The 24,899-nt window shown below is 41.2% G+C and overlaps 1 protein-coding gene across 3 annotated transcripts in view; it reads left to right on the top strand.

The window, feature by feature from the left end:
* The window catches only part of LOC140896329 (CKLF-like MARVEL transmembrane domain-containing protein 3), a 30,974-nt gene continuing 6,075 nt past the window's right edge, over window positions 1-24,899 (top strand). Inside the window, exons 1-4 of one of the 3 annotated variants that reach the window (XM_073307965.1) lie at window positions 1-288; window positions 593-751; window positions 2,178-2,273; window positions 6,608-9,967. In XM_073307965.1, the coding sequence (XP_073164066.1) occupies window positions 16-288; window positions 593-751; window positions 2,178-2,273; window positions 6,608-6,712 (633 nt within the window). In that variant the 5' untranslated portion in view covers window positions 1-15 and the 3' untranslated portion in view covers window positions 6,713-9,967. The other 2 variants (XM_073307966.1, XM_073307967.1) reach the window with 2 other exon arrangements.

The raw sequence follows: 24,899 nt of genomic DNA, 5'->3' as shown, positions 1-24,899 counted from the left end.
TGTAGGTGCAGCTGGATGCACAAGGAGCGGGGCGGGCTGCACGAGCGACCCCGGCCTCCCCTGCCCAGCCCCTTCTGTGCGCGCGGGCCGGCGCGAGCCCCGCCGCCTCCCGCGCGGGCCGGGGAGGGGAGGCTGCTCAGACGCTCACGTGCCCAACGGCCGCTTCAGCTGGTTCCGGCACCGCCCCGCAGCGACGGCGGCCGCCGCAGCAGGGTGCCGCGCACCATGGTGGAGCTGAACAGCGGCTACCCCCGCTCCCTGCCGGGGGCGCTGAAAATCGCCCGTCTGGTACGAGGCGAGGCCGGGCCGGGCTGGGCCGGGGCGGGCGCTGTGTGCGCGGGGCGGGCGCTGTGTGCGCGGGGCGGGCCGCAGCGCCGTCCGCTAAGCCCCGCTGCAGTAAATTCAGCGTCCTAGGGGCTTTAGCGGGCTTGAGGCCCGTCCTTGAATGCGCAGGGCCGGGGCCGATCGGTGGCGGCCGGGCAGCGGGGCGTTTTGCGGAACTAGGTCTCGCCCTGGGGTGTCTAGCTCCGTGCCGGCCCCCTGCTGACAGGGCGAGGGAGGACGTTAGTCAATCCTGTCGTTACTCTTTCAGGTTGTTGCCTTGGTAACATTCATCTGTTTCGCTGCCTCGAAATCCCATGAAGCCTTCATAGCCCTTGCAGTCATGGAATTTGTCATCACTCTGTTATTCTTTCTGCTCTACTTGCTCAAACTAGATAAAAAGATGAAATTCTTATTTTGGCCTTTAGCTGTAAGTATTGATTTGTATCTTTTCCAATGCAAGTGTAAGTGCGTGTGCGTTTTGTGATTTATGCATAAAAACAAGTGGTGTGCTAGTGCCTAATTAACAGTTGTGACCAGGCTCCATGTTATTTCAAAACAGTGTAAGCATTAGTTCTGCAAAGCTAAGATGCAGCTACAATTCTGCCTAGGGGAAAAGATCATAATTGCTTTCTTGTATTAATTCTCTTTTGTTTTAAATTGAGCTAGTCTTTTAAATAATGAATATATTTGAATTACAAAAACTCACTACCAACAATATCAAATGAATAAAACACCCAGACATAAATTCATAGCGTAGATCAGGGCTCAGACAAAGGGGGTTATTTCAGGAATGCAATTTTTAGCATCATGCCACTTGGTATCACGGCTGATCAGATTTGGACATTGCCTAATTCCATTTCAGAGGCGAAAAGATTTTGTTTCTTGGCAAGTAATAGCGATATTGGGAATATAGAATCATAGAATATCAGGGTTGGAAGGGACCCCTGAAGGTCATCTAGTCCAACCCCCTGCTCGAAGCAGGACCAATTCCCAGTTAAATCATCCCAGCCAGGGCTTTGTCAAGCCTGACCTTAAAAACCTCTAAGGAAGGAGATTTCCTAGGTAACGCATTCCAGTGTTTCACCACCCTCTTAGTGAAAAAGTTTTTCCTAATATCCAATCTAAACCTCCCCCACTGCAACTTGAGACCATTACTCCTCGTTCTGTCATCTGCTACCATTGAGAACAGTCTAGAGCCATCCTCTTTGGAACCCCCTTTCAGGTAGTTGAAAGCAGCTATCAAATCCCCCCTCATTCTTCTCTTCTGCAGGCTAAACAATCCCAGCTCCCTCAGCCTCTCCTCATAAGCTATGTGTTCTAGACCCCTAATCATTTTTGTTGCCCTTCGCTGGACTATCTCCAATTTATCCACATCCTTCTTGTAGTGTGGGGCCCAAAACTGGACACAGTACTCCAGATGAGGCCTCACCAATGTCGAATAGAGGGGAACAATCACGTCCCTCGATCTGCTCGCTATGCCCCTACTTATACATCCCAAAATGCCATTGGCCTTCTTGGCAACAAGGGCACACTGCTGACTCATATCCAGCTTCTCGTCCACTGTCACCCCTAGGTCCTTTTCCGCAGAACTGCTGCCTAGCCATTCGGTCCCTAGTCTGTAGCGGTGCATAGGATTCTTCCATCCTAAGTGCAGGACCCTGCACTTATCCTTATTGAACCTCATCATATTTGCAATCATTTAATGTTTTTCAACACAACAAATATATTTTGTTTTCATTTACTTCCTTCAAGGAGTAAAATAAGACTGCTATATGCTACAGGTATGCACGTTTCAGTATTTGTTAGCCATGTACTTTAATGAAAGTTAATTATGTTTTATAATACATTTTCAGGATATTTTCAACTCATTGATTGCAGTTTTGTTCTTTATCATTGTGTGCCTGTGTGCAATAATAATCAAGACCACGACTGGGACTCTGGTTGGAGGAGTAAGTAAGGGAATTTATCGTAATAATAATAAATTAGACCATTAAAATTGAGATGGTTTAAATATTTAGTTATCATGCTCATGTAACAAATATTACTGTTCTTTTTTCCTCAAAATAAATCTGTCATTTTAACGTGGCCATGCGGGCTAACCTCCTTATCCAGTTGAACATATTATGGCATGCAGAATACACAAACAATAGATGTAACATGCAATGAGTTATATTTGACAAATATAAGAGCCAGCTGGTATTACTGTATTCCTTAAATTTACATACGACGAAGATTTCATTTACCATATAATCACAGGATTCTTAGTTCTGATAAAGTTTTTTGACAATACAAGTTGCAATTTTAATATATCACTGTTGCTTTGGGTTTGCTGTGGTGGGAGGGAGTATAAATGTTTTCAATTAATTCACCTGCACTTCTAAAAGTTGAAATTCCAGGTTGGATGATCCGAAGTGAATTAATTTGGGACTATCCAGTTTATTACAGTATCCTTCCTGAGATGTGCCTGTACTTCTATTAAAACATAGTTGAAACCCAAGAGTAGACATACACTGATTTTTTTCCTCTCAGTTCTTAATTCCCAGTCCTGTGTATTATTTTTATAAAACCGAGTGAGAGACCAGGACGATCCCAGGTCTCCATGTTCACACTGCGCAGAGCATTGCAAACTAAGGAGGTTGTTATACGGATAAAAAAGTCGGTTGTTCAGCTTATAGTTTGAATATTTAAGATCAAACCCAATCATAAATTCAAGCCACTTGTCATTTGCATTTTTAAACAAATCAGAGAAGGGAAGGTCAGCACACAAAAAGAGGAGGTGCTGGTGAGACTGATAAATATACAATTTAAAACAAATAAAGGACTAAAAACTCACCTGTTTAAAGTATTTTTGGCTTTCTGAAAACAGAAGTTGTTAAAATACGTCAAACAATAAAAACCAGAGCTCACACTATGAGTTCTTTGTACATACAGCTATGAGCCATAGTGTGCAAAGCTGTCATTTTATTCCAGTGCTGACAAGTGAAGAAAATTAAAAGAAAGTTTTTACAAATATTCCAAAATAAGTGACTGACTGTGCTGGATTAAACATTTGATAGGATTGTCTCCTGCATGAGCAATCTGGAGAACTTAAAGTTGAGTTAAAATCTATAGCAGCAGAAAGCACTGCACAAATTCAGGATAAAAAGATTGAGGACTTATTAGCTGCCACGATGCAGGAGATTAAAGCCAAGCCTAATAAAACAGATATTTGGACAAAATGAATAAGGCTATTAAGATTGCCAAGAGAGAGAGAAGCAGATTATCTCTCCCCACCCTTTACACACTTGAGAAATTGGTTTTACAAATCTGGATTTAGTCATGTCTGAAGATCCAGTTCATTCTATTATGAACAGGTCATTGACTAAAACAGCAAACCCCCATTCTATAAGAAATGAAAACTTCACTACTACACTTAAGATAAGTAATGCATTTTAGCAGCAACTGTGTCATAGAAAGGTGGTTCACTTAAGAAAACACACCAGATTCTTTTCAGATCTGAGTCCAGGCACTCAAGCCAAGTGAAATGCACTGGAAATAGTAAAGGATAGTTTCCTCCTGGGTGACAGCTAAGACGCAATCATTCTTTTTCTAGCTCACTAGAGAATCACCATGTCAAATAAAGAAGTCTTGGGGGAGTGAACATACTGCAGAAAAACTCCTGATAAAGGCCCAAATTGCATAATATAAACAATGGTTGTGCATAACTTGCTGAGAGTGAACTGTTAGAGCAATTAAAAAAGGTTATTGGATTGTTTTGTCTTCGAGAACATGAGAACCTATAATTTTTTAGTCAGAAATGTTTAACTTGTTTCTCTGGCATTTGTTTTCCAAATGCCTCTCATGATTAAATATAAAGGGCCAGATTCTTAGCTGATGTTAATTAGCATCGCTAGTTGCCAATTTTAACCATATGAGGTCCTTGCCTACATTCGGGAAAGAGGAATGAGGTGAATTATTGTCTCCTTCAGATAGTGTTCACAAATGATTTATATTAATAAAGTACTATTATTTTGAAACTGTTCATGTTGTGTAGCAAATAGCATTGAGTTGAAAAGTTAGAATTCAGATGACAAACATGTTTTAGAATGCCTCTCATGTTTAAACTGCATTTGCTAAATTACCTTTACTAACATAAATATTAGACATCCAGTGTGTTGTTATAATTTGATAAAGGAACATCTGAGTAAAGAGTCAGTACTTCTCCCCTCCCTCCAAGTACAAATGGAGGACTGTCACATAAGGAAATGAATAATAAGCAGATAAAGTGTAAAAGCAGAGCTGATCTTAATATATAGCTTTACAGATTATCATATTTAGCTAATTTATTTGCAAAGAAGAGTGTATACTTAGGGTTAGGGTTAGTTTTCTTTTGTTTTTGCTAAAGATGACGACAAAACAGTTTTTAAAGTGTGCTTGTGATCATGGGTCATTCCAGTGTTTATAACTAAAATCAGAGCAAACCCTGCTACTCTAAGAACAGATTATTTAGAAGTGGTTTATGTAACTTTGTAGTGTAGCACACAAAGCATCTAACAGGACTCCAAGTGATACTGGGGGTACGTCTGCCCTCTATCTGGAGGAGTAATTTCCAGCTCGAGTAGATACGTGTGCTAGCTCTGAGTGAGGCCACAGTTGTAGCCACAGTGGAACAAGCTGTGGCATGGGCTAGCTGCCCAAGTACCTAGGATCCTGGGCGGGATCGTACTTGGGATGGTTAGCCCATCACACTGTCCACACCGGTACAGCTACACTACAGTTAGCGTGCTAGCACATGTATGCTACACCTCTAGCTCAAGTATAGATGTGCTCTTAAACTGCTAACATACAGTAACAAAGAGGTGGTAAGTGCTGCTAGTTGGGTTGGTGATCGAAGGGTGTCTGTTCACTGCAGGGTTATCTTGAGTGATTGCTGCAGAGGTCTGAGCAGCCACACTGCAAAGCCATACTCAAGTTACTGCATATTTCTACTCAGCAGCGGGAAGGTGTGATTCCCAGCATGAGTAAACGCAGGCATGCTAGCTCAGCTCAAGTTAGCACCTAAAAGTAGCAGTGTGGTTGCGGTGGCACGGGCAGTGCCTCAGGCTAGCCACCCCAAGTATGTACTCATGGAGTTGGGGGGATTGTACTTGCTTGGCTAGCCTGAGCTGCTTCCCATGCTGCTGTGGGTATTCTACAAGCTGTAGCACACTAGTTCAGAGCTAACGTATATCTACCTGAGCTGGGATTCACACCTCCTAGTTGCTGTATAGCCATACCCACTGTTCCCTCACTGGTACCACACTCGTCCACATGTGTTGCTAGACCTCTGGGGGGCATATCCCAAGGTTCTTTGTGCTGCAATAAACAGAGCTGCTCCACGATTCTCCCCCAGTGAATTGTGGGAGAACTTTTCTTGCCTTCTGGGCACATGGAAACTGTGGGAAGGCATTGAAGTAATCATCACTTGAGTGATTTGGCTTGCCTCTTCACTGAAAAATGGGTGAGTTACCAGCCCAAGTTAAAGTGGCACCCGACCTCTAGCCTGTACCCCCCAGCCAGACCACCTAGCACAGGTTTAAAGCATCACCAAACTTTGGTGCTTTATATATGGATGGGCAGAGGCTTAGGGCAACACCCACATAAGAACCCAAGTTAACTATGCAGGAAAGACATACCCTAAGAGTCCTGTTTAGCAAACACTTGTTTTGCTTCCTTGTGACTGAAATTTTATGAGTTAGCCCTATGTTTTAACAAGTATTCACATTTTAAACATTAAGGTAACTTCCTGTCAGAGTTTTTCACTTCAAAACTTCTGAAAGAGAAAAATATCTTTTTCTTCTAGCCTTGCATCTGCAAACACTGAGTTTACTGCAGTCCAAAACCATTAAGTAGATCATCCCTTACACAGATATAAGAGATTTGGTTCTGGAGGAAAGCATAATCTCACATAAAGAAGCATGTCTGTAGTCTGGTTTCCATGGAGATTGAGTCACTTCCTGTTCATAGAGATGACAGATGAAGGGCAAGCAAGGTCAGGGTGAAGATGATTGCCAGAGCATAGGGGAAAAGTCATTTTATGAGAGATTGCAGTATATCTGACCTAAAGTATGGAGAACACTGAATTTCTCAATCACAAATCAAATATTCATCCAGAAACATTTAGAAGGCCAGAACCAATTTAGTGATCTGTAGCAACTGCATCTGCTCAGAATTGGTAATGAATGAGTTATTAAAATGAAAGGTAAAGACGATAAACAACTAACTGTGCAAAGGAGGAAATTGAGAGTTTTCTTTTTATTTGCAGGTCTTTGGTCTTCTATTGGTTGGTCTTTGTATTGCAGATTCTGTTCTTCTTTTCAAGAAGATTACATTTAATAAGCCAAGAGGAAGGAATGTTATTACCAGATAAGAATGACCAATTTACCAAAAGACTGATTTATTCTCCACTTTAAATGTCTATTGAATAATATGATACGTTTCATTATTAGCCTATGTATTTTTCCTAAAGGATTTAACATGTTCATCTTAGAATTGTAATATTTTCCTGTCTGTTTTTCTACATTAGTTTACTTTTTCACACATTAACATTCTTTAAATTCCTATGTATTTTTCTAGACTACATGTTTTTACAAGTGTTAACGTTAAATTATTGTCCTATGTGTTTTGGTAAACTTGATACATTTTCACTTGTTAATCTAATTTTCTACAGAAGTGTTTATGTAATAAAATTGAAAATACAAATGGATCTAAATGTATTATTTCAATAGGTAAGTAGTAACTGTACTTGAAGCAAGAATTATTTGAATTAACACGAGTCTTCTCCTGCCAAATATATTTAGGGACAGATTTTGACATCCATAGTCATGCTGAATAGTATCTTACTCTACAGGTGGGCCTGTTAATGGGATCACTGTGAAGTAAAGTATTATTTGTTTTGAGTAAAGATATCAGGATCTGACCCTTAGAATTAGTCTTATTTCTCATTGGATGAGTACAGCCCCAGTTTAGTGCTATGTAACCCAAAACAGACTTTGAAATACCATTCCCTTTCTTAACTAAAGATTTAATGATTGTATTCTTTACCATTTCTGTAAACTCAGGAGTTTTGTTCACTGAGATGGGATGTTTTTCCATCTGGAAAAATACAGCCTTAAAAATTATGTAACAAATAAAGGCAGTGCTAATAAGTGCAACTAGGTGCAAAAAGTATGTTCATTTCTTGTGAAAAATAACTCAAATTGGCTGATGAAACATTTGTAGAGTATGTGGATACTCTGCAAAAATAATTTTACTGAAACCTGTTTGCTGAGTTTTTATCTTCATATTCTGAAGACAGAACAAAAAAATCTAGTCTGTCTTCGAAATATGAACCATAGCAGAACACAGCTGTAGTAATGCCATAAATAGCAAGTGCTAATGTACAATGAAGGTATTGGACAACATTTGGGCTAAGATGTATTTCATTTTCCACAAACAGCACTGCAATTTTAATGGAAATAGCAGCTGAAGAAGCTGTTGTGCTCTGTTCAGAGTACAATGTTAAAGGTCAAGTACAGTTCAGAACCAAAGCTTATCTGTTCAAATTGAATAGCACTCCTAAGATGCAAGTAAGTTGTAGTTTAAAGCTAAGCATAAGGATAGTGCAATAGTCATAAATTGCCAGATGCAAAGAATGTCATAAACAGTACAATATGTGAAAACAAGGAAAATGGGCTTTGTATTAAAATTAACATTTTGCAGCTATAGTCAAAGCAGTGACATAATTTCACTAAGGGCTCTTTTCACTCCTAAGCAGGTAATTTCTGGATAGGGAAGTGAAAGTTTGGTGAATTTCAACTCTGTTCCTTCTCATTATTTGTCAGGGTGAGGAATGGCAAAAGCCCAAGTTTGCTTCTCCACAGAAGTTAATAGATGAAAATTGCAAGAGGTAGCCTCTAAAAATTCCTCCATGGACAAGGAAGACCCAGAGATAGCACTTGGACCCTGGCTCTAGACCAGCGATTCTCAAACTGGGTTGGGATCCCAAAGTGGGTCACAACCCCATTTTAATGGGGTTGCCAAGGCTGGTGTTAAGACTTGCTGGGGCCCAGAGCTCAAGCCCAAGCTGCACTGCCTGGGGCCAAAGCGTGATGGGCTCAGGTTACAGGCCGCCTGCCCGGAGCTGAAGTCCTTGGGCTTCGGCCCCCCTGCTTGGGGCAGCAGGGCTTGGGCGTTGCCCCCTCTTCCCCCACCTGGGATGGTGAGGCTTGGGCTTTAGCATCCCCATCCTGGGGTCGTGTAGTAATTTTTGTTGTCAGAAGGGGGTCGTGGTGCAATGAAGTTTGAGAACCCCTGGGCTAGACCAATCTCTGAAAATTCCATTATAGATTCTTACTACAGTACTACTAAATCAGCTTCTGTACTTTTCTGTATTTTTTTCATTCATACATTTAATTCTGTCTTAGAATTGACCTCTTCCCTCTCTCTGCATGCTTGCAATATAGTTTTCATATTTTCTTCAGCATTCTCAATAGGTTTTTTTTTTTTTGCCTTTCTTGTCTAGCAATGATGAGCTATGCTTTCAGAAGTATTTGTATGTTTTAGCTGCTGTTTCCACAACGTACATTGGTACCCTGTTCCATCCTTTTATTCTTACAAATATTAAGTTCTCTTCTGGTATTCCTATACTTGACTTCTAGTCAATCAGCACTTAATCTGCCAGTTTTTACTACTTTCTAGTGAGGGTTCTGTTGCTGTTCCAGCCACTAAAATAATAATGCCCTGATTATTATTCTTGACCAAAATAACAAATAAACACTGAAATGTGAATTTCACAACTTAAATGGCTGGTCAGTTATGGAGCATCTCACGTTAGATAATTGTTTCCAGCACTTTAGCTATATGCACTTGAACTAGTTAAGTTTACTGCTGTGTCAATGGGTATATTTAGTGTTGCATGTAATGTAAGGAACCTGAAATATGCATTGCTACCTTGTTGATTATGGTGTTTTGCAGCAATGTTGCACCATGATGTACTGGAATTTGGATTATTGTGGGGGCACAGGAGAAGTTGCATAGGTACTAAATTTAGATGGTAAAGACTGGGAGGATATGCAGCCAAAATTAGGGAGATTCGGGAACTAGATCTGGGGTTTTGTAATGCCCTAACACCAGGATACATTGGCATCCAACTATTTGTGCAGTAGGAACAACTAAATTTGTTTTCTATTTATTTTAGGCATTGGGCTTTGTGGAGTTGGGCCAAAAATTAGCTGGGTCCAGATGTTTCTAGCACTGTCATGCCACGGACCATCGAAGTCTGGGTTTATTGATGTCATAGGAGCCTCTACACTTTTCTATTTGGCGGTACATGTTTGGGAGGAGGGGGAGACTAGCCGGATCCAGGTGCTAGCGCTAGGTTTTTGCCGCGCTCTTGCACCAGGATGGATCCGGCAGTGGAAGTCTGGGGGCGCAGAGGCAGTACAGAGGGGCAGGCTGGGGTACAAAGCCTGGCTGCCTGCCAGCGCCCCGAAGCTGGCTAAGCGCAGCAGGCCAGCCGGGGGCAGGGAGGAGAGCCGGGGCGCGGCGGCAGAGGCGCTCAGGCCGGGCACTCCCCAGATTTGCAGATGTAGAAATTTTTTTCACATTTCCGCAGTGTCACGATTTCCGTTTCCCTCCTTAAAAAAAAAAAATCCAAGTCCCCAGGCGCTCAGCCGCAGCCCGAGCCGCCCAGGCGAGCCCCGCTCCGCTCCCGGCCATGGACCTGCCCGCTTCGGAGGAGCCCGACGCCCCCGCGCCTCCGCCTGGCCTTCGCGCGCTCCTGCCCTCGAGGGAGTTCCTCTGCTCCAGCAAAGGGCAGCTCCTGCTCGCCGAGTCGGTAAGGGCTCCGGGAGCCTCCTCTCCTTCCGCAGCGTGCCCCGCACGGCCCGGGCTGGGAGGGACCGCAGCGCTCCTGGAGTGGCTCCGCGCCGGCCTGGAAAGGCTCCCCCACCCCGCTGCTCTCATTTCAAACAATGGGAACCCCAGCCTCCCGGCTTCGGGATCTGCCCCAACTCTCTCCAGCCTGCCATACTCCGTCCAGAGGGACAGCAAGCAGATCGCGAGCCCCGACGCTGGCAAAAAGTTCGCTCAAGGAAATAGGAACCCGCTAACAGGCCCCCTTGACTGGGTACAGTGAGGGGGCGGAGGTGTCTCTGCTGGCAAACAGCATACAGGCCCACTTCCATCTCAGCTCAGGGTAGCTCCCCACTAGCTCCAGTGACTTCACTGGATTTACTCCAGTGTAAAGGAGAGCAGCCTTTGGCTCTGTATCGGGCTGTTTCTAAGATAAGTAGGAGAAATTTCTCTCTGTAATATACATGTCCTTTTGTGTGTGAGCAAAATGCACAATAGCGCTGACGGGCAGATGCACACTCTAAAGTGAAAACGTAGCCCACAATGCCAGAGCTCGGGTACAATGGGGACCTTAGGATTAGAAGTCTGAGGTACTGTACCTGGGCATGATGGCATGTTTCCACCTTCCCAATGTATTTCCTTGAGTAACTTTTCATGTAACTTCTTGTGACTGTTTCATAGCTTACAGTGTTTAAATGTTTGTGTGTGTGCAAATTTATTTGGGAGTGATCCCTTTTTCAGTTTAAAAATCATCATTGATTTCTAGCTCATAGCATAACTTGTGGTGAAGTTCCATTTACTGCTAATAAATGGAGAATTTTGCAGAGACAAGATCAGATACCCATCTTATGCTAAGGAAAGGATGCATTTGATCTCCTTTGCAGAGTCACCATTTAGTCTTCAGAGTAACAGCCGGGTTAGTCTGTATTTGCAAAAAGAAAAGGAATACTTGTAGCACCTTAGAGACTAACCAATTTATTTGAGCATAAGCTTTCGTGAGCTACAGCTCACTTCATCGGATGCATACTGTGGAAAGTGTAGAAGATCTTTTTATACACACAAAGCATGAAAAAATGTGTTTACCACTACAAAAGGTTTTCTCTCTCCCCACCCCACTCTCATGCTGGTAATAGCTTATCTAAAGTGATCACTCTCTTTACAATAAGAAAAGGAAGCTCATGCTCAAATAAATTGGTTAGTCTCTAAGGTGCCACAAGTACTCCTTTTCTTTTTGCGAATACAGACTAACACGGCTGTTACTCTGAAACCTCTCTTTACAATGTGTATGATAATCAAGGTGGGCCATTTCCAGCACAAATCCAGGGTGTAACAAGAACGTCTGGGGGAGGGGGGAGAGGTAGGAAAAAACAAGAGGAAATAGGTTACCTTGCATAATGACTTAGCCACTCCCAGTCTCTATTCAAGCCTAAGTTAATTGTATCCAATTTGCAAATGAATTCCAATTCAACAGTCTTGTGCTGGAAATGGCCCACCTTGATTATCATACACATTGTAAGGAGAGTGATCACTTTAGATAAGCTATTACCAGCACGAGAGAGGGGTGGGGGGAGAGAAAACCTTTTGTAGTGGTAAACACACATTTTTTTCATGCTTTGTGTGTATAAAAAGATCTTCTACACTTTCCACAGTATGCATCCGATGAAGTGAGCTGTAGCTCACGAAAGCTTATGCTCAGATAAATTGGTTAGTCTCTAAGGTGCCACAAGTACTCCTTTTCTTTTTACCATTTAGTCTGCTGCCAAATCAGCATGGGTAAGTAGTGACGAGGAATGAGGTTAGGGTATCCATTGAAAAATACAAAGGTGGTTGTTCATTTTTCCCAAAATTATAGTGCAGTCTTTCTCTAGCTCAAGATTTGAGAGCTGTGTTGGGTATGAATCTAGGACTTCAGGTTTCAGTACTGTCTATCTGGCACTATACTTGCTAATTTTTAAGTTTGACAGATGGAACAGCACCACATTAGAAAGTCAGGAAAAAATAGCATTAAGATTGCAAGAGAATATATGATGAACGATGAAAGAAGAAACCTGGGAGGGGAGTTAACATATTTGAATCTCCATTTTCAATCAGTTACTCTGGAAATAGCCAGAAATTTAAGCACTAAGTTCTTTCTGACTTTTTTTCCTATTTAGCTTCTGCAGTTTACACACTCACAACTCACTCACAAAACATTCACCTTTGGACCTGAAATATTTCATGCTTGGATCCCAGTCCTGCATCCAGATGTGCAAGCAAAGAGCCCTGTGCTCACATGGAGTTGCATTGGCTTTAGGGAGACCCTTTGCATATGCGGGGTCCATGCTAGCAGATCTCAAGGCAGGATGAGTTCCTTAGTTTTTGCCCAAAGGTAAATTGTTTTGGAAAGTGAGGAAAATTCTTTCAGCAGTTTTTGAATTGCAAGAGGATTAAAACACTACACTTCTCCAATTGTAAAAACGTTATTCATTTTTTCTTCAAAACAGATAATCCTTTATATTTAAAATATTAATGTTAACTGCAGTTTTGAGAACTCAGCAGCAGGTGCTCAACCACTGAGGCACCCAAGATCAGTAGGCAATAAATATAGGGAGCAATCATTAGATCACCGATGCATTAGATCACCCACTAGATCAGCTATGGGGAAGGAAACTCATACAAGGAAAAGGAAGTTGGTTTGCCGAGCAGGAACATGCAGCAGGACACCACACTCTGGCTGTACTATTTCCAGAAATCACACACTGTGAATGAAGAGGGTAATAAGATGAATGGCTGACAGCCTCTCTCTTTCCTGTGGGTTTATGGTCTCCGCCGCTGGGGTCAGCATGCTGCCTGGTATAGGGAAAACAGAGGCAGAGAGAGGCAAGAGACTTGGTAGGATAGGTGGAAAATGTCATGAGGAAACAAGGATTGTTTTTGTGGGTATTTGGGTGGCTAGAAATTGCAAATTGCAGTGTGCACCAGCTCCATTAATAATTCTCGTCCCTTTACTTTCTTTAAAAATTCCAGGCAAAAACCTAACATTAATACAACATTTCAGGATGAGGAATCAAGCATTGATTCTGGAAATACAGCAGCTCAACCAAATTTGCTCTCTTGAGCATATGACTTAAAATAGTCTCTCTATATCATTATAAATTGTTACATAACACAATATAAACTGGACTCTCTTATACCTCCTTACATGTAATCAATTTCAGTCTTTAGATAACGTGGCTTTTATGTCTGCAAAAGATATGTGTAAGGAATATTGTTTCAGTCATGGGGCCAGATTCACCCTTATTTGGGGGTTAGTTGGGTGAAGACAGCTTTAAATCAGCGAAGGCTGCAGCCTGAATTTACTAGCCACACTCCTTCCTAGCCAACCCACATTTTGGGCTTCATTGGCCCCTGGGAGCGGGCAGGTTGCAGTAGCTATCCCTCCACTCCTTTTGGTCTTTGCCACCAAGACTCTGTTCCTTGATCTATTCTGGCAGAAGCCAGCAGACCCCTGAATAAATCTGTTCTGTGAATGATTATAGGTTATATATGGCCAAGTTAAGATGGTCCCATGCTTTCACATTTCAGGTGAGGCCAGTTTGAAAATAGTTGAGAGATTGAGACCATCTGTCATGCAAGACAGTTCAGAAACTATGTTGCTACGTTTAAGATAATCCTAACTTTGAGGCATCTGACACTCTATGTTGCTCCAGTTGTAAAATGATCTTTAAAAAAGGTGAAAACATTTCAGCTTGCTAGCTTTAGGTGTTCCAAGCTTCAAAATAATTGAATTGTGGTTTTCTTCAAACCTCTCAGACTTAAAACCCAAGCTGTCTCCAGATTGTATGTGCTGTAACTTACTGGATACAAGGAGAGAATATCAAAATCCCATTTTACATTGCATTATATATAGTATTAATTCACAAGTACTGTCAAATAGCACAAAGCCATAATTTATGGTGTAAGCACAAATGGGCAAAATTAAGATTGAGCTTGCAACCATAACTCTGCATTTCCTGTCCAGAGTGCTTGATCTCTCAGCCTCAGTATCCCATTAATATTAATAGGGATTTCTGCATGGAATATGCAAATACATTAACAAAGGTGGGATGTTTCAGAATAGGAGTTTGAATAAAATGAGACTCTCACCGCTATTACTGAATAGTAGTGTCACATTGTTATTCAGTGGATTGGTAAATTGCAGAAATCTATTCAGTTTGTGAGGATTCAAAGCCATGTAGTTACTAGCATGTCTCAGTGTAGACTAGAACTTCTCTGTTTAGTTATAGAGTGTATCTCATGGCTCTTTCAAAACACTCAAAACCTAAGCTGAAAAGTTGAAAGAGCGATCAGCACCTAGAAAATGAATGTTAACAACAGACCTTGAAGAAGTTGGATGGCTACGCTGAGCTTGAACTTCCAGGAGCACATCATCTGCCCTGTTCCAGGCTCTTAATGCTTAAAGTTGTACAAAGTGAGCCAAAGCTGGCCACAATTGTCAGTTTGCAAATCCATCCAGTGCAGCTCCTATCTCAACCATTGCCCATATCTCAATATAGGAGGGGCGGAACACAGCCTCATGCACCAATCTGCAGCTGGCATATGGTCAATACGGTAGACTAGCTCCTCAGCAACTCTTAACTTACATCAGGACTGGGGCCATTTGAGAATCAGGGAGCCATAACTGCCTCCCTCACTTCCCCACCCTCCTTTGCTAGCACTGCTCAGGTCTCAGCATAGGAGAGAATCTGGCCTTTAAGGTGGCTGAAAGGCACCCAGTCTTTAGTCTTGTACAGCATAATGGGCACATAAGTCTGCAGTTGCCGTACATCCTGCTGTGTGTTACAAAAGTGAATCACATCACTAGCAGTTTAGAGAGGACCATTGAGAGCTCTGCTAGCGAGCTGCATGCTCTTCATATTGAATCAAACAGCCATGATGAGCATTTATATTTACATTCATTTGTGAATAAAAAGGTTTCATTTCCACTCTTTGGCAGTAATTTCTCTGTCAGAGGCAGCAAAGTGTAACATTCTTTGAGAGTTCCCAGCTTTGGGGAAATCCATTACTTCATTTAGCAGAAATTAGCTTCAGCACTAGCCTATCTACTGCCAGAAGCTAATTACTATCCTAAATTTTAGTCACATAACAAGTTTCCCCCCTGCTCTGTTTCTTTCCCTTTTGGTCTTATCTTCTTATTTTGATTCCACCTGGAATAACTGCACAGCCACTAAGAAGCAATAACGAGGTACATGAATTCAGATACGTAAGTTTTGCCTTCTCCCCCGATCCTGCTCACTCTTACTGCCTCTCCTCTCACCCTTCAATCAATCCCTTATTCTCTGTTTAATTCTTTTAATAATCTTTCCCTCTTAATTGCTTTTCCCCGTTCCTATTTGCTTTCCTTTTTCTCTGTACTTTCCAGTATTTTAAAAAAATCTTTCACCTCTTTATCCATTCAGTTTTTCTGCAAACCATTGTCCCTTCCCTATTGAAGATTTTGCAATCATTTCTAAGCTCTACTCCCCTTCCCCCCCACATACACACCCAAAAAAGACATGCCAGGGAATCATGTAACAGACAGCGCTGCTGCTGACTTCCATACCATCGACCCAGGCAAGATTCCTTCTCATCCATTCTGCTCCCCACTGCAAATATTTAAGTCAAACCTTCATGGTTGTCTGGGTCACTGCTTCTCTCCTAAAATTAAGTGGTGCATCCAAACTCCTGTATGCCTGATGCACCCCTCTGGGAGGCACTATAGATATTTGTAGGAACACAGGACAAATACTCCGAATTGCCCTTCACAAGTATGGTGGATGTTGCGATACAAAGGATGCAGAAAAGGTGATGTTTGTTTTTCTTGTCTTCTGTCTTTCTTCTCTCTTTTCAGTCTTCTTCTCTGAAGTGAGCCCTATAACTGAAACTTCCAGCTGAAAAGGTTGTGTAATCAATGCCTCTTCTGAAGAAGACCCCTACGACTTTCTGTGACTCAATACATAGAAGGTGACCTCTGCAGCTGAATCTCTGGGGACAGAACTTCATTTCTGTGTCAAATATGATGGAGAATTAGTAACTGGAGTACCATAAAGTTCACTATGTGGATTTGTTTCTCCCTTGCATGAAGTGTGTAAACAAGATGAAATAGGGAAAATTAGAGCCGCCGGTGTTTACCCTCTGAATAAAGGAGATCTTCCTTGACCGTACTCAACAAGCAATGTGAATATGCAAGGCTGCTCTTTCCCATGAAGCGGGAAAATAACATGTGTTTGAACATTCAGGCTAGTGGATGGTGGCCAGTAAGACTATGTATCACTGTGCAAAGCTCTAAACTATTGCCTGGCCCTCAGTATGATCCCTGATGAACTGCAGAGGAGGGTGTAATCAGTAGAGAGAGGCTAGAAAAGTCCACACTCTGCTTGCGACCTCCACAGGTCCTTCATTAATAGAAGCATAATCCACTCTAACCATTTTAATTATATTTTATACCTGTAACTGAATGACATGACTAAGAGGTAGGAATAATTACTGATAACAACTTAGGAGCCCCAGGCACATAAGATTAAGAAAGTTTCATGTAGGAGAAAAATACCTTTCTGAATGCAATAATAAAAAATAAAATCAGGCTCCTTAACCAGTTAATATTAAATAGCAGTCTCTTCATTAGCCTGTTCCCTTATGGTGGGACCCTTTTTACAACAGGATATTGTTGTTGCGGTCCTGTCTATGGACGGTTATGCTAGAGTTGTGAGCACAAAAGTACTCCCACACAGTGGAAGGGGCAGCAACCTGGCTAAACTCTCAACAGCAATTTTAGGCGCAATAAGTGTTCTAAGTGATCTCCGTGCTAATAAGGAGTGATCGCAGAAGACAATTTGTATTTTGAGGGGTCTCGTGACTCCAGCTGTGCAGAATACGTCCTCTCTATGAAAATGTTCTACCTTTGCGTGCTATGATTAAGGATAATTTGAAGAACTTTCAGGAGCAGTTGAGCTTTCAAAGGTTGAATGTCTTCGAACAGGGACTTGTGAACTCTTCTCTGACTAGAACAAACACCCTCTCTCTATTTTTAGCATAGAAATAGAAAACAGAGAGATTTTTAGAAAAATTGACCAGTTACAACTCCTTGGCCCCTCTCCCATAGCAATGGTTGAAGATCGGACTTCAGAGAAGGGATGAGTATTACATAAGGGGTCTGATTATCAAACATTCAGGTGCAAAAATCACAGGCAGCTCACTATCCTCAGTGGTATTACAACAAAACATAGTGGCTGTCAAAATCCTTTTGCAAAGTGAGACTAAATTGTGGCCAAGATAAAAGTCAGTACCTGAATTTTATTGTCCTTTTGAATAGGTAAGATGAGCCTAGTAAGAGTGAAGCAGATAGAAAACCCCCATTTTCATTTGCAAATTTAGCATGTAAACATTATCAGCAAGCAAATAAAATAAAATGGTTAGGTGACAATGGTTTCCATTTCCTTTCTGCTTTCTTCTGAACTTGTCTCTCTCTCATTAAAGTCCCCAGCTATGTGCATTGGAAGTTAATAGGAGTCTTTCCATTGACTTCAATGGCCTTTGGATCAGGCCCATATCCATTATAACCACTTCCTTAATAGGACAGCAGAGCACAGCACAGTGGGGGTCTATTTATCATGAAAGAACAAGCATCTCTCCCCAGTTGGGGAAGGCTTTAAAGTTGCTCAAAGAACTATTACATAATCCTATAATTTGTGCCAAATTTTGCTGCTTACAGCTAATTAAGTGGGTGACTTTAACCCAGATGAATACATTTTCTATAGTCATAAACTATCAGAGAATTTACCCTCAGGCATGTTAGCACAAATATAGGACCTTTTTTTCTGCCAAAGCGCACACATCCTCTCATTTCCCCTCCGTGAGTTTGGACTATGGATCATTGTAAGGCTCTTTCTCAGACGTTATTTGTTAGGACTGTCCTGGTTGGAATCTAAAGAACAAAGCTTTCTGTTAAAAGTTGGAAGCCAAAAGTTTGTTCCTTATAAGCAATTGTACTGGCTGATGGTAAAACTATCACCTACCCCTTAGTGGGAAGAATTATAGTATCTACTGGGAGTGTGATGGTGCTAATATTATCAAATGCAATAACTTTACAGGGCTGCAGAGTTCATAGAATTCAAATCTTTGTCAGACCCAACATTTACATCACTAAAAACAAGACAAGTAGCATTTCATGTTCCATTAGTAATACTGACAAAATTCTGCAAGTTATAAAACACTAAATAACTCAGAGTCCACACAACAGTTACTTTTTTTAAAAGCCTGTTCTTTCCTGCTTTGCTTGACACATTTGCTGAAATCCCAAGATACTGGGAGAACCCCATCTGACGATCTTTTTCTGTTTTGAAGTTCCCACATCTAGATATAATTAGCATCAACAGAAAACTGAAGATAGAATGAGGCATAGGAAAAGTGCATCTATATGGTTATTTCAAAACAAAATTCTTAAAAACCCAAAAAAACCCAAAACAAGTGGGTTTTACTAGCATAAGGCAAACAATGTTGGTGATTTTGTAGATTAATAGAGTTTAAAGATAGGAGGGATCATTAGATAATCTAATCCAACCTCCTATATATCACAGGCCATTACATTTCACCCACTTACCCTCGTATTGAGCCCAATAATTTATGTTTGGCTTGGATTTCAATCCAAGCACATACTGCCACTGTGTCTCACACACTAGTTTTGTGCCTGAAGATACAGAATCTCTGCTGATAGTCGCAAAGATCTCACTGAACACAAGCTCTCTCTCCGTATATTCCTCCTTTTATTCCTATGACTTTGTATCCTTGACTTTGTGGATTTTAAAGTACACTCCACTTCATTTGCCTCAAAGTGGGTTGCTATTTGCCTTAACTGTTGCAGAAAGAGAATGCAAAGACTCTTCTATATGTCCAACCCACCTGAATTAGCTCATACCTTTGATGGAGAAACCTTGCGCTGCTAGTGGGAATGACAAATGTGCACAGTAAAATCTGGTGTCAATATGCTAAATTAATGGAGTCTGGTATAGAAGCTCTCTGTTATTTTCCTCTGTTTTTATGGACCACTCACCTCTGAATTAGGTCTTTTTGCTTTTTCTTCTACGTTCTTTATAGTGTAATTCACTACTTAAATTGTGCTCAATTCTTTTTGGTAAGCTAAGCTATGAAGTATAGTTTGTGTTTAACTCTTCCAGTATTTGGATTCAGACAGCCCATCTTTGCTTCACCTATTTATTCTTGTTTTGTTTGTCCCCATCCCCTCTGCCCTGCCTTCAGCCAGAAAAAGGACAGGAGATTTTTAAGAGGAGCAGTGAGAAACAACACTTCTCATATTCTCAATATTATGGACCTTCCAACCAGCTCCCAGCGAAACAGTGGGTCCATGTCATGTCCTGCAAATGCAAGTGCAGCAGATATGCTTATAAAACAAAGTTATGGGACTTTCTATTTCCTGGCCAGAAAACAGTAGCCAGACTTATCTTGGAGGGGAAAGGAGGTGGGGGAACAAAATCAGCACTTTTAAATTTGTACTTCTACAGGATGTCATTTCTCATATTCCTCTACACCCTCCCATAATCCGCAACACAAAGGCTTCGTCCTTCACTATCATATGTGCAACCCTAACTTGAGCCACAAGAATCATCCACCACCTATGAACAGTATCAGTTTCTTATAACAGGTTCCTAAGATGAAACAAGAACAATGTCATATACATATTTACCTACATCTTCCTAGGAATTTCATACCACCGGGCCCCCCCAATCTACCACCACAGGTCTAACACACCAAGACAAGATATGTTCCATCAGAAACTGTCTTCCAGGCCCCAGAAACTACTATTCCTTCCATAAAAATCTCAGCACTCACTTGTCTATACTCATTAGGATCAGAGTAAGGTTGCACATTTGTGACAAAAGAAGCCTACAAGTAGAGAGTGGTGGTGGGAGTAGGAGAGTATCAGAAGTGACATATACCGGGAGAGAAGGAACATAACTGAGGATTTCCCAGGGATTATTTTAGGGATTGCATAATTAGTCATTGAATTTAGCAACCTTAATTCTAAATTAACCAAATCTTCCTCTAGGACAACCTCAATGCTAGCTGGAGTTAGAATCACTCCTTGTGTCCCCCGCGCAACTTTTTTCTGTGTTCCTCATTAACCTTTACTATAGCACCCACCTCAATCTTTCATATTCACTGCTTAAAGTGGGCACGTGGAGGGAAGGGGCAGTTACAAGTCGTCACATCCCTGGGCAAAAGAAAAAAAAAAATCAAGCGAGGTCGCTGAGGGGTGTACTTTAAGCACCGTCTTACCTGTGGTATTGTTCCCAGATTATGACAGATCCCTCACTTTTTTCAGACCACTTTAAGCACCGATTGTATCTCATAATAAATAACAAACACACCAAAAAGCCAGCACTTGAAACAGGGAATGAGATTACTAACAGTGTCTTCCATGGTATTCTGGAGGATGAGCTGAGTCCATAAGATACATGAGAATCAAATGGAATATACACGGAGCTTGAGGTTGAGCCATCACACAACAGAACTGGATTCAGGAGTAAGCCATATGTATTGCACACCAAATCATCCACTCCTTTATAAGTCTGAACAAACCCATCTGATATTAAATGCATGAGATGATTTATTGCACTAAATTATTATGTTCCCTCTACATTTGGTCACAGATGGAACAATCTAATAAGGCAATTAGAGATCAGTACGAAGGTTTGTTAGTTTAATAAATTAGTAAATAATCTCAACAAGATTAAACTGCTTAGAACTCTCCTAACCTAATGTGCTTTCCAGGTATATGTATTTGAGGGCACTGAATGACCTCTCACAGGAGCAATTAGTGACTTATATGGCAAATGTAACGCTCCTTAATTGATGTACAACTCGGTGCAGGGAATATGTTGTAGTTGCAGACAGCCAAACTAATAGATCTGAAATTCAGTGATACAAATGCATTGACCCCTCTAATATAAACACTTTCTGAAAAGGAGACACTGCTTCTTGAAAAACAGAAAGGGCCATCTTAACAAACAAACATGTACACCCCTCACTTCTCTGACACTAGAGATGGACTTGGAAACCTCCACATTTAGAAAGAGGAATTTGAACTCATATTCCGATTTGACTTTTGTGGCTTGCCTATCACTGTAATGGTCTAGAAACATCACTGACCTTTGTTGGGTTCAACATTTGGCTCTGTAAGGGAAGTTTGGACCCATCTGTATCAGACACCTGTAAATGCAGAAATTCTAAGCATAATTGGATAGAACCATGTTTCCAGGCTGTTCCATAGCATAATCACACTTCTGAGATTAAATGAACATTTCAAGAATGCATTCCAATTAGACTTCCATTCAAAAAGCAGCCCCTTGAGCTCATGCATTTTTATGTTTGACTAATAAATAATAAACTGACATTTCATTAAAACAAGGAAGCTGTGGAGTAGTTTCTTCAGGCATAGACCACTCTCAAACACAGCACAGACCTGTCACCCAGGACCAGAACCTAGCACACATCATTTACTGATATCCTATTTTCCAGGTAGTGAATAGAACAACATTGAAGAAGGAGCATGTTTGTGTCATTCTATTTGAAAAGGAAGCTAGTGAATACCAGTGATAACACCACCTATGACTATCTGAGTAGCAAATCTAAAATTTTGCATTTGGGAATGGTTCAGAAGAGGTGTGGCTTGCTGGGAAACTCAGTATGTACTTCGTATTTTGTGGCTTGGCATGCAAATAATTTTTTTAATGACTATGCTAGAGATTTTTGTTCTTAAAGAGAGATTTTGAAATACACAAGTCAATTTGATCCAGAGAGAAGCCAGCTGTGCCACTCACCTCTAAATGGTGCCATCTTGGAATTCTGGGCATAGGGCCTGGCCTGCTGCTGCTTTATTGGCTTCCCATCAGTGCAGATAATGTTGTATTGCAGTTTCCCATTGAGTTGCATTAAAAAACTGCCAAATATTGCTTTATGCTTGGTTTGATTGTTATCCTGTGTTTTCTTGACTTCTTGTGGGCAGGTGTGTCCTCTTCTTGTGGTTGGCCAGAGCAGGCTGAGAGAGAGAGAGAATGTTAGTTGGGATGGGGGGGGGAGATTGTTTTAACAGTTTTAATTAACACACATCCTATAGGGGGAAATTAAAGGCGGAGAGGCTACTGGCTACACTAACGACAGACCGAGCCAGAGGCCCATAAAGCTGGTCTCCAACCCTTAGACAAGTATGTCAGGCCAGAACTTCTCAAAACAAACTAGGGGTTTGGGCAGGGGGTTATTTCTCAAAATGGGTGATTTAATTCATTTTTCACATGTAAAGGTAAATAAAATTTAATTTTTAAAATAGAATCCATCTGTCCTCTGTCCTTCCTCCCCTCACTGAAATAACCCATGGCTTTCATGCTACAGTTTCCCATCTGTAAAACTAAAATGAGAGACACTTTACTTACCCTCACAGGTGTGTCGTATCAGCGGCAGTGCAACCCAACATTCTTTATATCTATTTTGGGGCTGTGATTCAGGTTGTGCTGTATTGTTTAATCACATCTCCACTGTAGAGCTTTCCTTTTTGAGCCGTAATATAGCAATGCCTTTCCTTGCAACTAGAGCATTGCAGAGAAAGTACCATTTTTGTTGTTTTGGAGGTTTAAGGCAGAGTGGGATAAATACTGTTCTGTAACACACATAGCAGGTTCATTTTATCTGAACCACCTCCTTCCTGAGAAAAATCTTTCTCAAGTCTGTTCTTACTAAAGCAAAGCAGTCAGTGCTGGAAGAAAAACAAGAACCTTTGACTCACGGGAACCTTTGAACATTAGCAACTGTCAAAGGTTTTTTGTTTTTTTAATCATCATCAGCAGCAGAAGAAATTATATTTTTTTCTTTTAACTCTGCTGACAAGACTAATACCTCTGGGCTATCTGACCAATGACTTGGATTTCTGATGGGAACTGCTTTGCCTTGACTGAAAGCTTAGAATTGATAAATTCATTTTCTGACAGATTCCAACTTTGATCACTTAATTATGTTCCCAGAATTGTTTACAATCAGGGCCAAATGATAGTCTCACTTAGATAGGTGTAAATCTGGAGTGGCTCCCCAGAAATCCATTGGAATGGATGGAGTTATTTTAAATTTACACAATTCTAAGCAAGAGGGGCATGTAGAAAGTAGCATTTGCCATCAGTCACTGGACTGACTGAAATATGCACAAGAAATCTCTCTTCAAAGCCTCTCAGAGCTGTCCTGGACTCTGTCTCTGCTGTACCATGTGAATAATTAGCGATGTTTTCCCTTGTACTCTAGGTGCTGTCATTTATCACCTTTATCTGTTATATTGCATCTTCGGCTGCATCTTTCATGATGGCACCACTCATAGAATTTCTGCTGGCGCTGTTTCTTTTCTTTGCATACTCCTCTAAGCTTAATGAGAAGTTTAAAGGAATCTACTGGCCTTTGACGGTAAGTGGGATGTAAAATTCACCCACAACTTCAATTTTACAGTATGAAAGTAGATGATAAAAGGTATAGAGCTGAATTTTACACTAATTGCTAACAACTTGACCTTTATTATTAATAAATTCTCTCTAGTGCCTTTCATCCCACAGGACCCGAAGTCATGTTACAAACTGCAATAGATTATACACTATAACTTTGTAGCTACCATTTTTTATGGGAGGTAACATTGTAGTTGGAGCCCAGGCCTAGGGTCTACTGACTCTGCAATTGACTTGCTGTGTGACTTTAAGGTTGTATTCTCAAAAGCACCTTGCCCCAGCCTAACTGAGCTTTGGGCCAGCACTGGGCACTTTTGAAAAATCCAACCCTTAATCTCTGTGCCTCAGTTTCCCCATGTTATGATGTGAGGGGGAAAATATCACCTTGCTAAAGTACTCTGATATTCTCAGTTGGAATGTGCTATGTAAGTGCAGTCAGAGAAGCATTTTCCCCAACAACACAGTACTAATCTATTTGTGTGATGGCAGAAGGAGCTATCTGACCCTTCTGGCAGTTGATACCCAATTTGTATGAAGAAAATTACCTTTAAACTGAAAAGTACTGTATCTGATCTATAGGAAGCCTGCAGGAGTTGCAGGTTATTACTTACACTGACCACTGGATGGCTCTGTTGCACCAAACACTCTCACTATAGGGAATATTTATCTAGCCAGACAATTTATTTTTGCTTAGGAAAAAATCCCAGCCTAGTTCCATTTGGATTCCCTATTAGTGCAACGTAGCGATAGTTGGTCTTAATGAGTTTTGAGTTAAATATTGGTAGAGTCTTTGATGGCTAAAACTATGGCAGTAACTTCATCATCTCAGAGAGAGTGTACATGCTTTCAGTTCCAATCTCAAAAGCCCTCTCCCCCCCACCCCTTTTCAAATAAATGCTTGTCTTTTACTGTTTTATAGCACCCTTCACAGAACCATCTAAGAAAAAAATGAATTGCATATTTATTATGTTCATTGCGGTAACGTGTACCAACCTCAGAATTCAGATTGACCTCAAAGGAATTCAATTTCCTGGAGGATTTGTGTGTAGAGATGCCATTTCCACAGCACATTACAAACACTGATATAAGACATGTTCCCTTTCCCAAAGAGCCCACAATGTCAACCATATACACAGCACATTTTACCTAAAAAAGTGAAAGATTTCATCTCCCTCCATCACTTCCTTGGTAGCTTGGATACTCTCCATTTAA

This window comes from Lepidochelys kempii, chromosome 12, assembly GCF_965140265.1.
Source record: "Lepidochelys kempii isolate rLepKem1 chromosome 12, rLepKem1.hap2, whole genome shotgun sequence".
NCBI classification, from domain to species: Eukaryota; Metazoa; Chordata; order Testudines; family Cheloniidae; genus Lepidochelys; species Lepidochelys kempii.
This window is presented reverse-complemented; position numbering and strand designations above follow the sequence as displayed.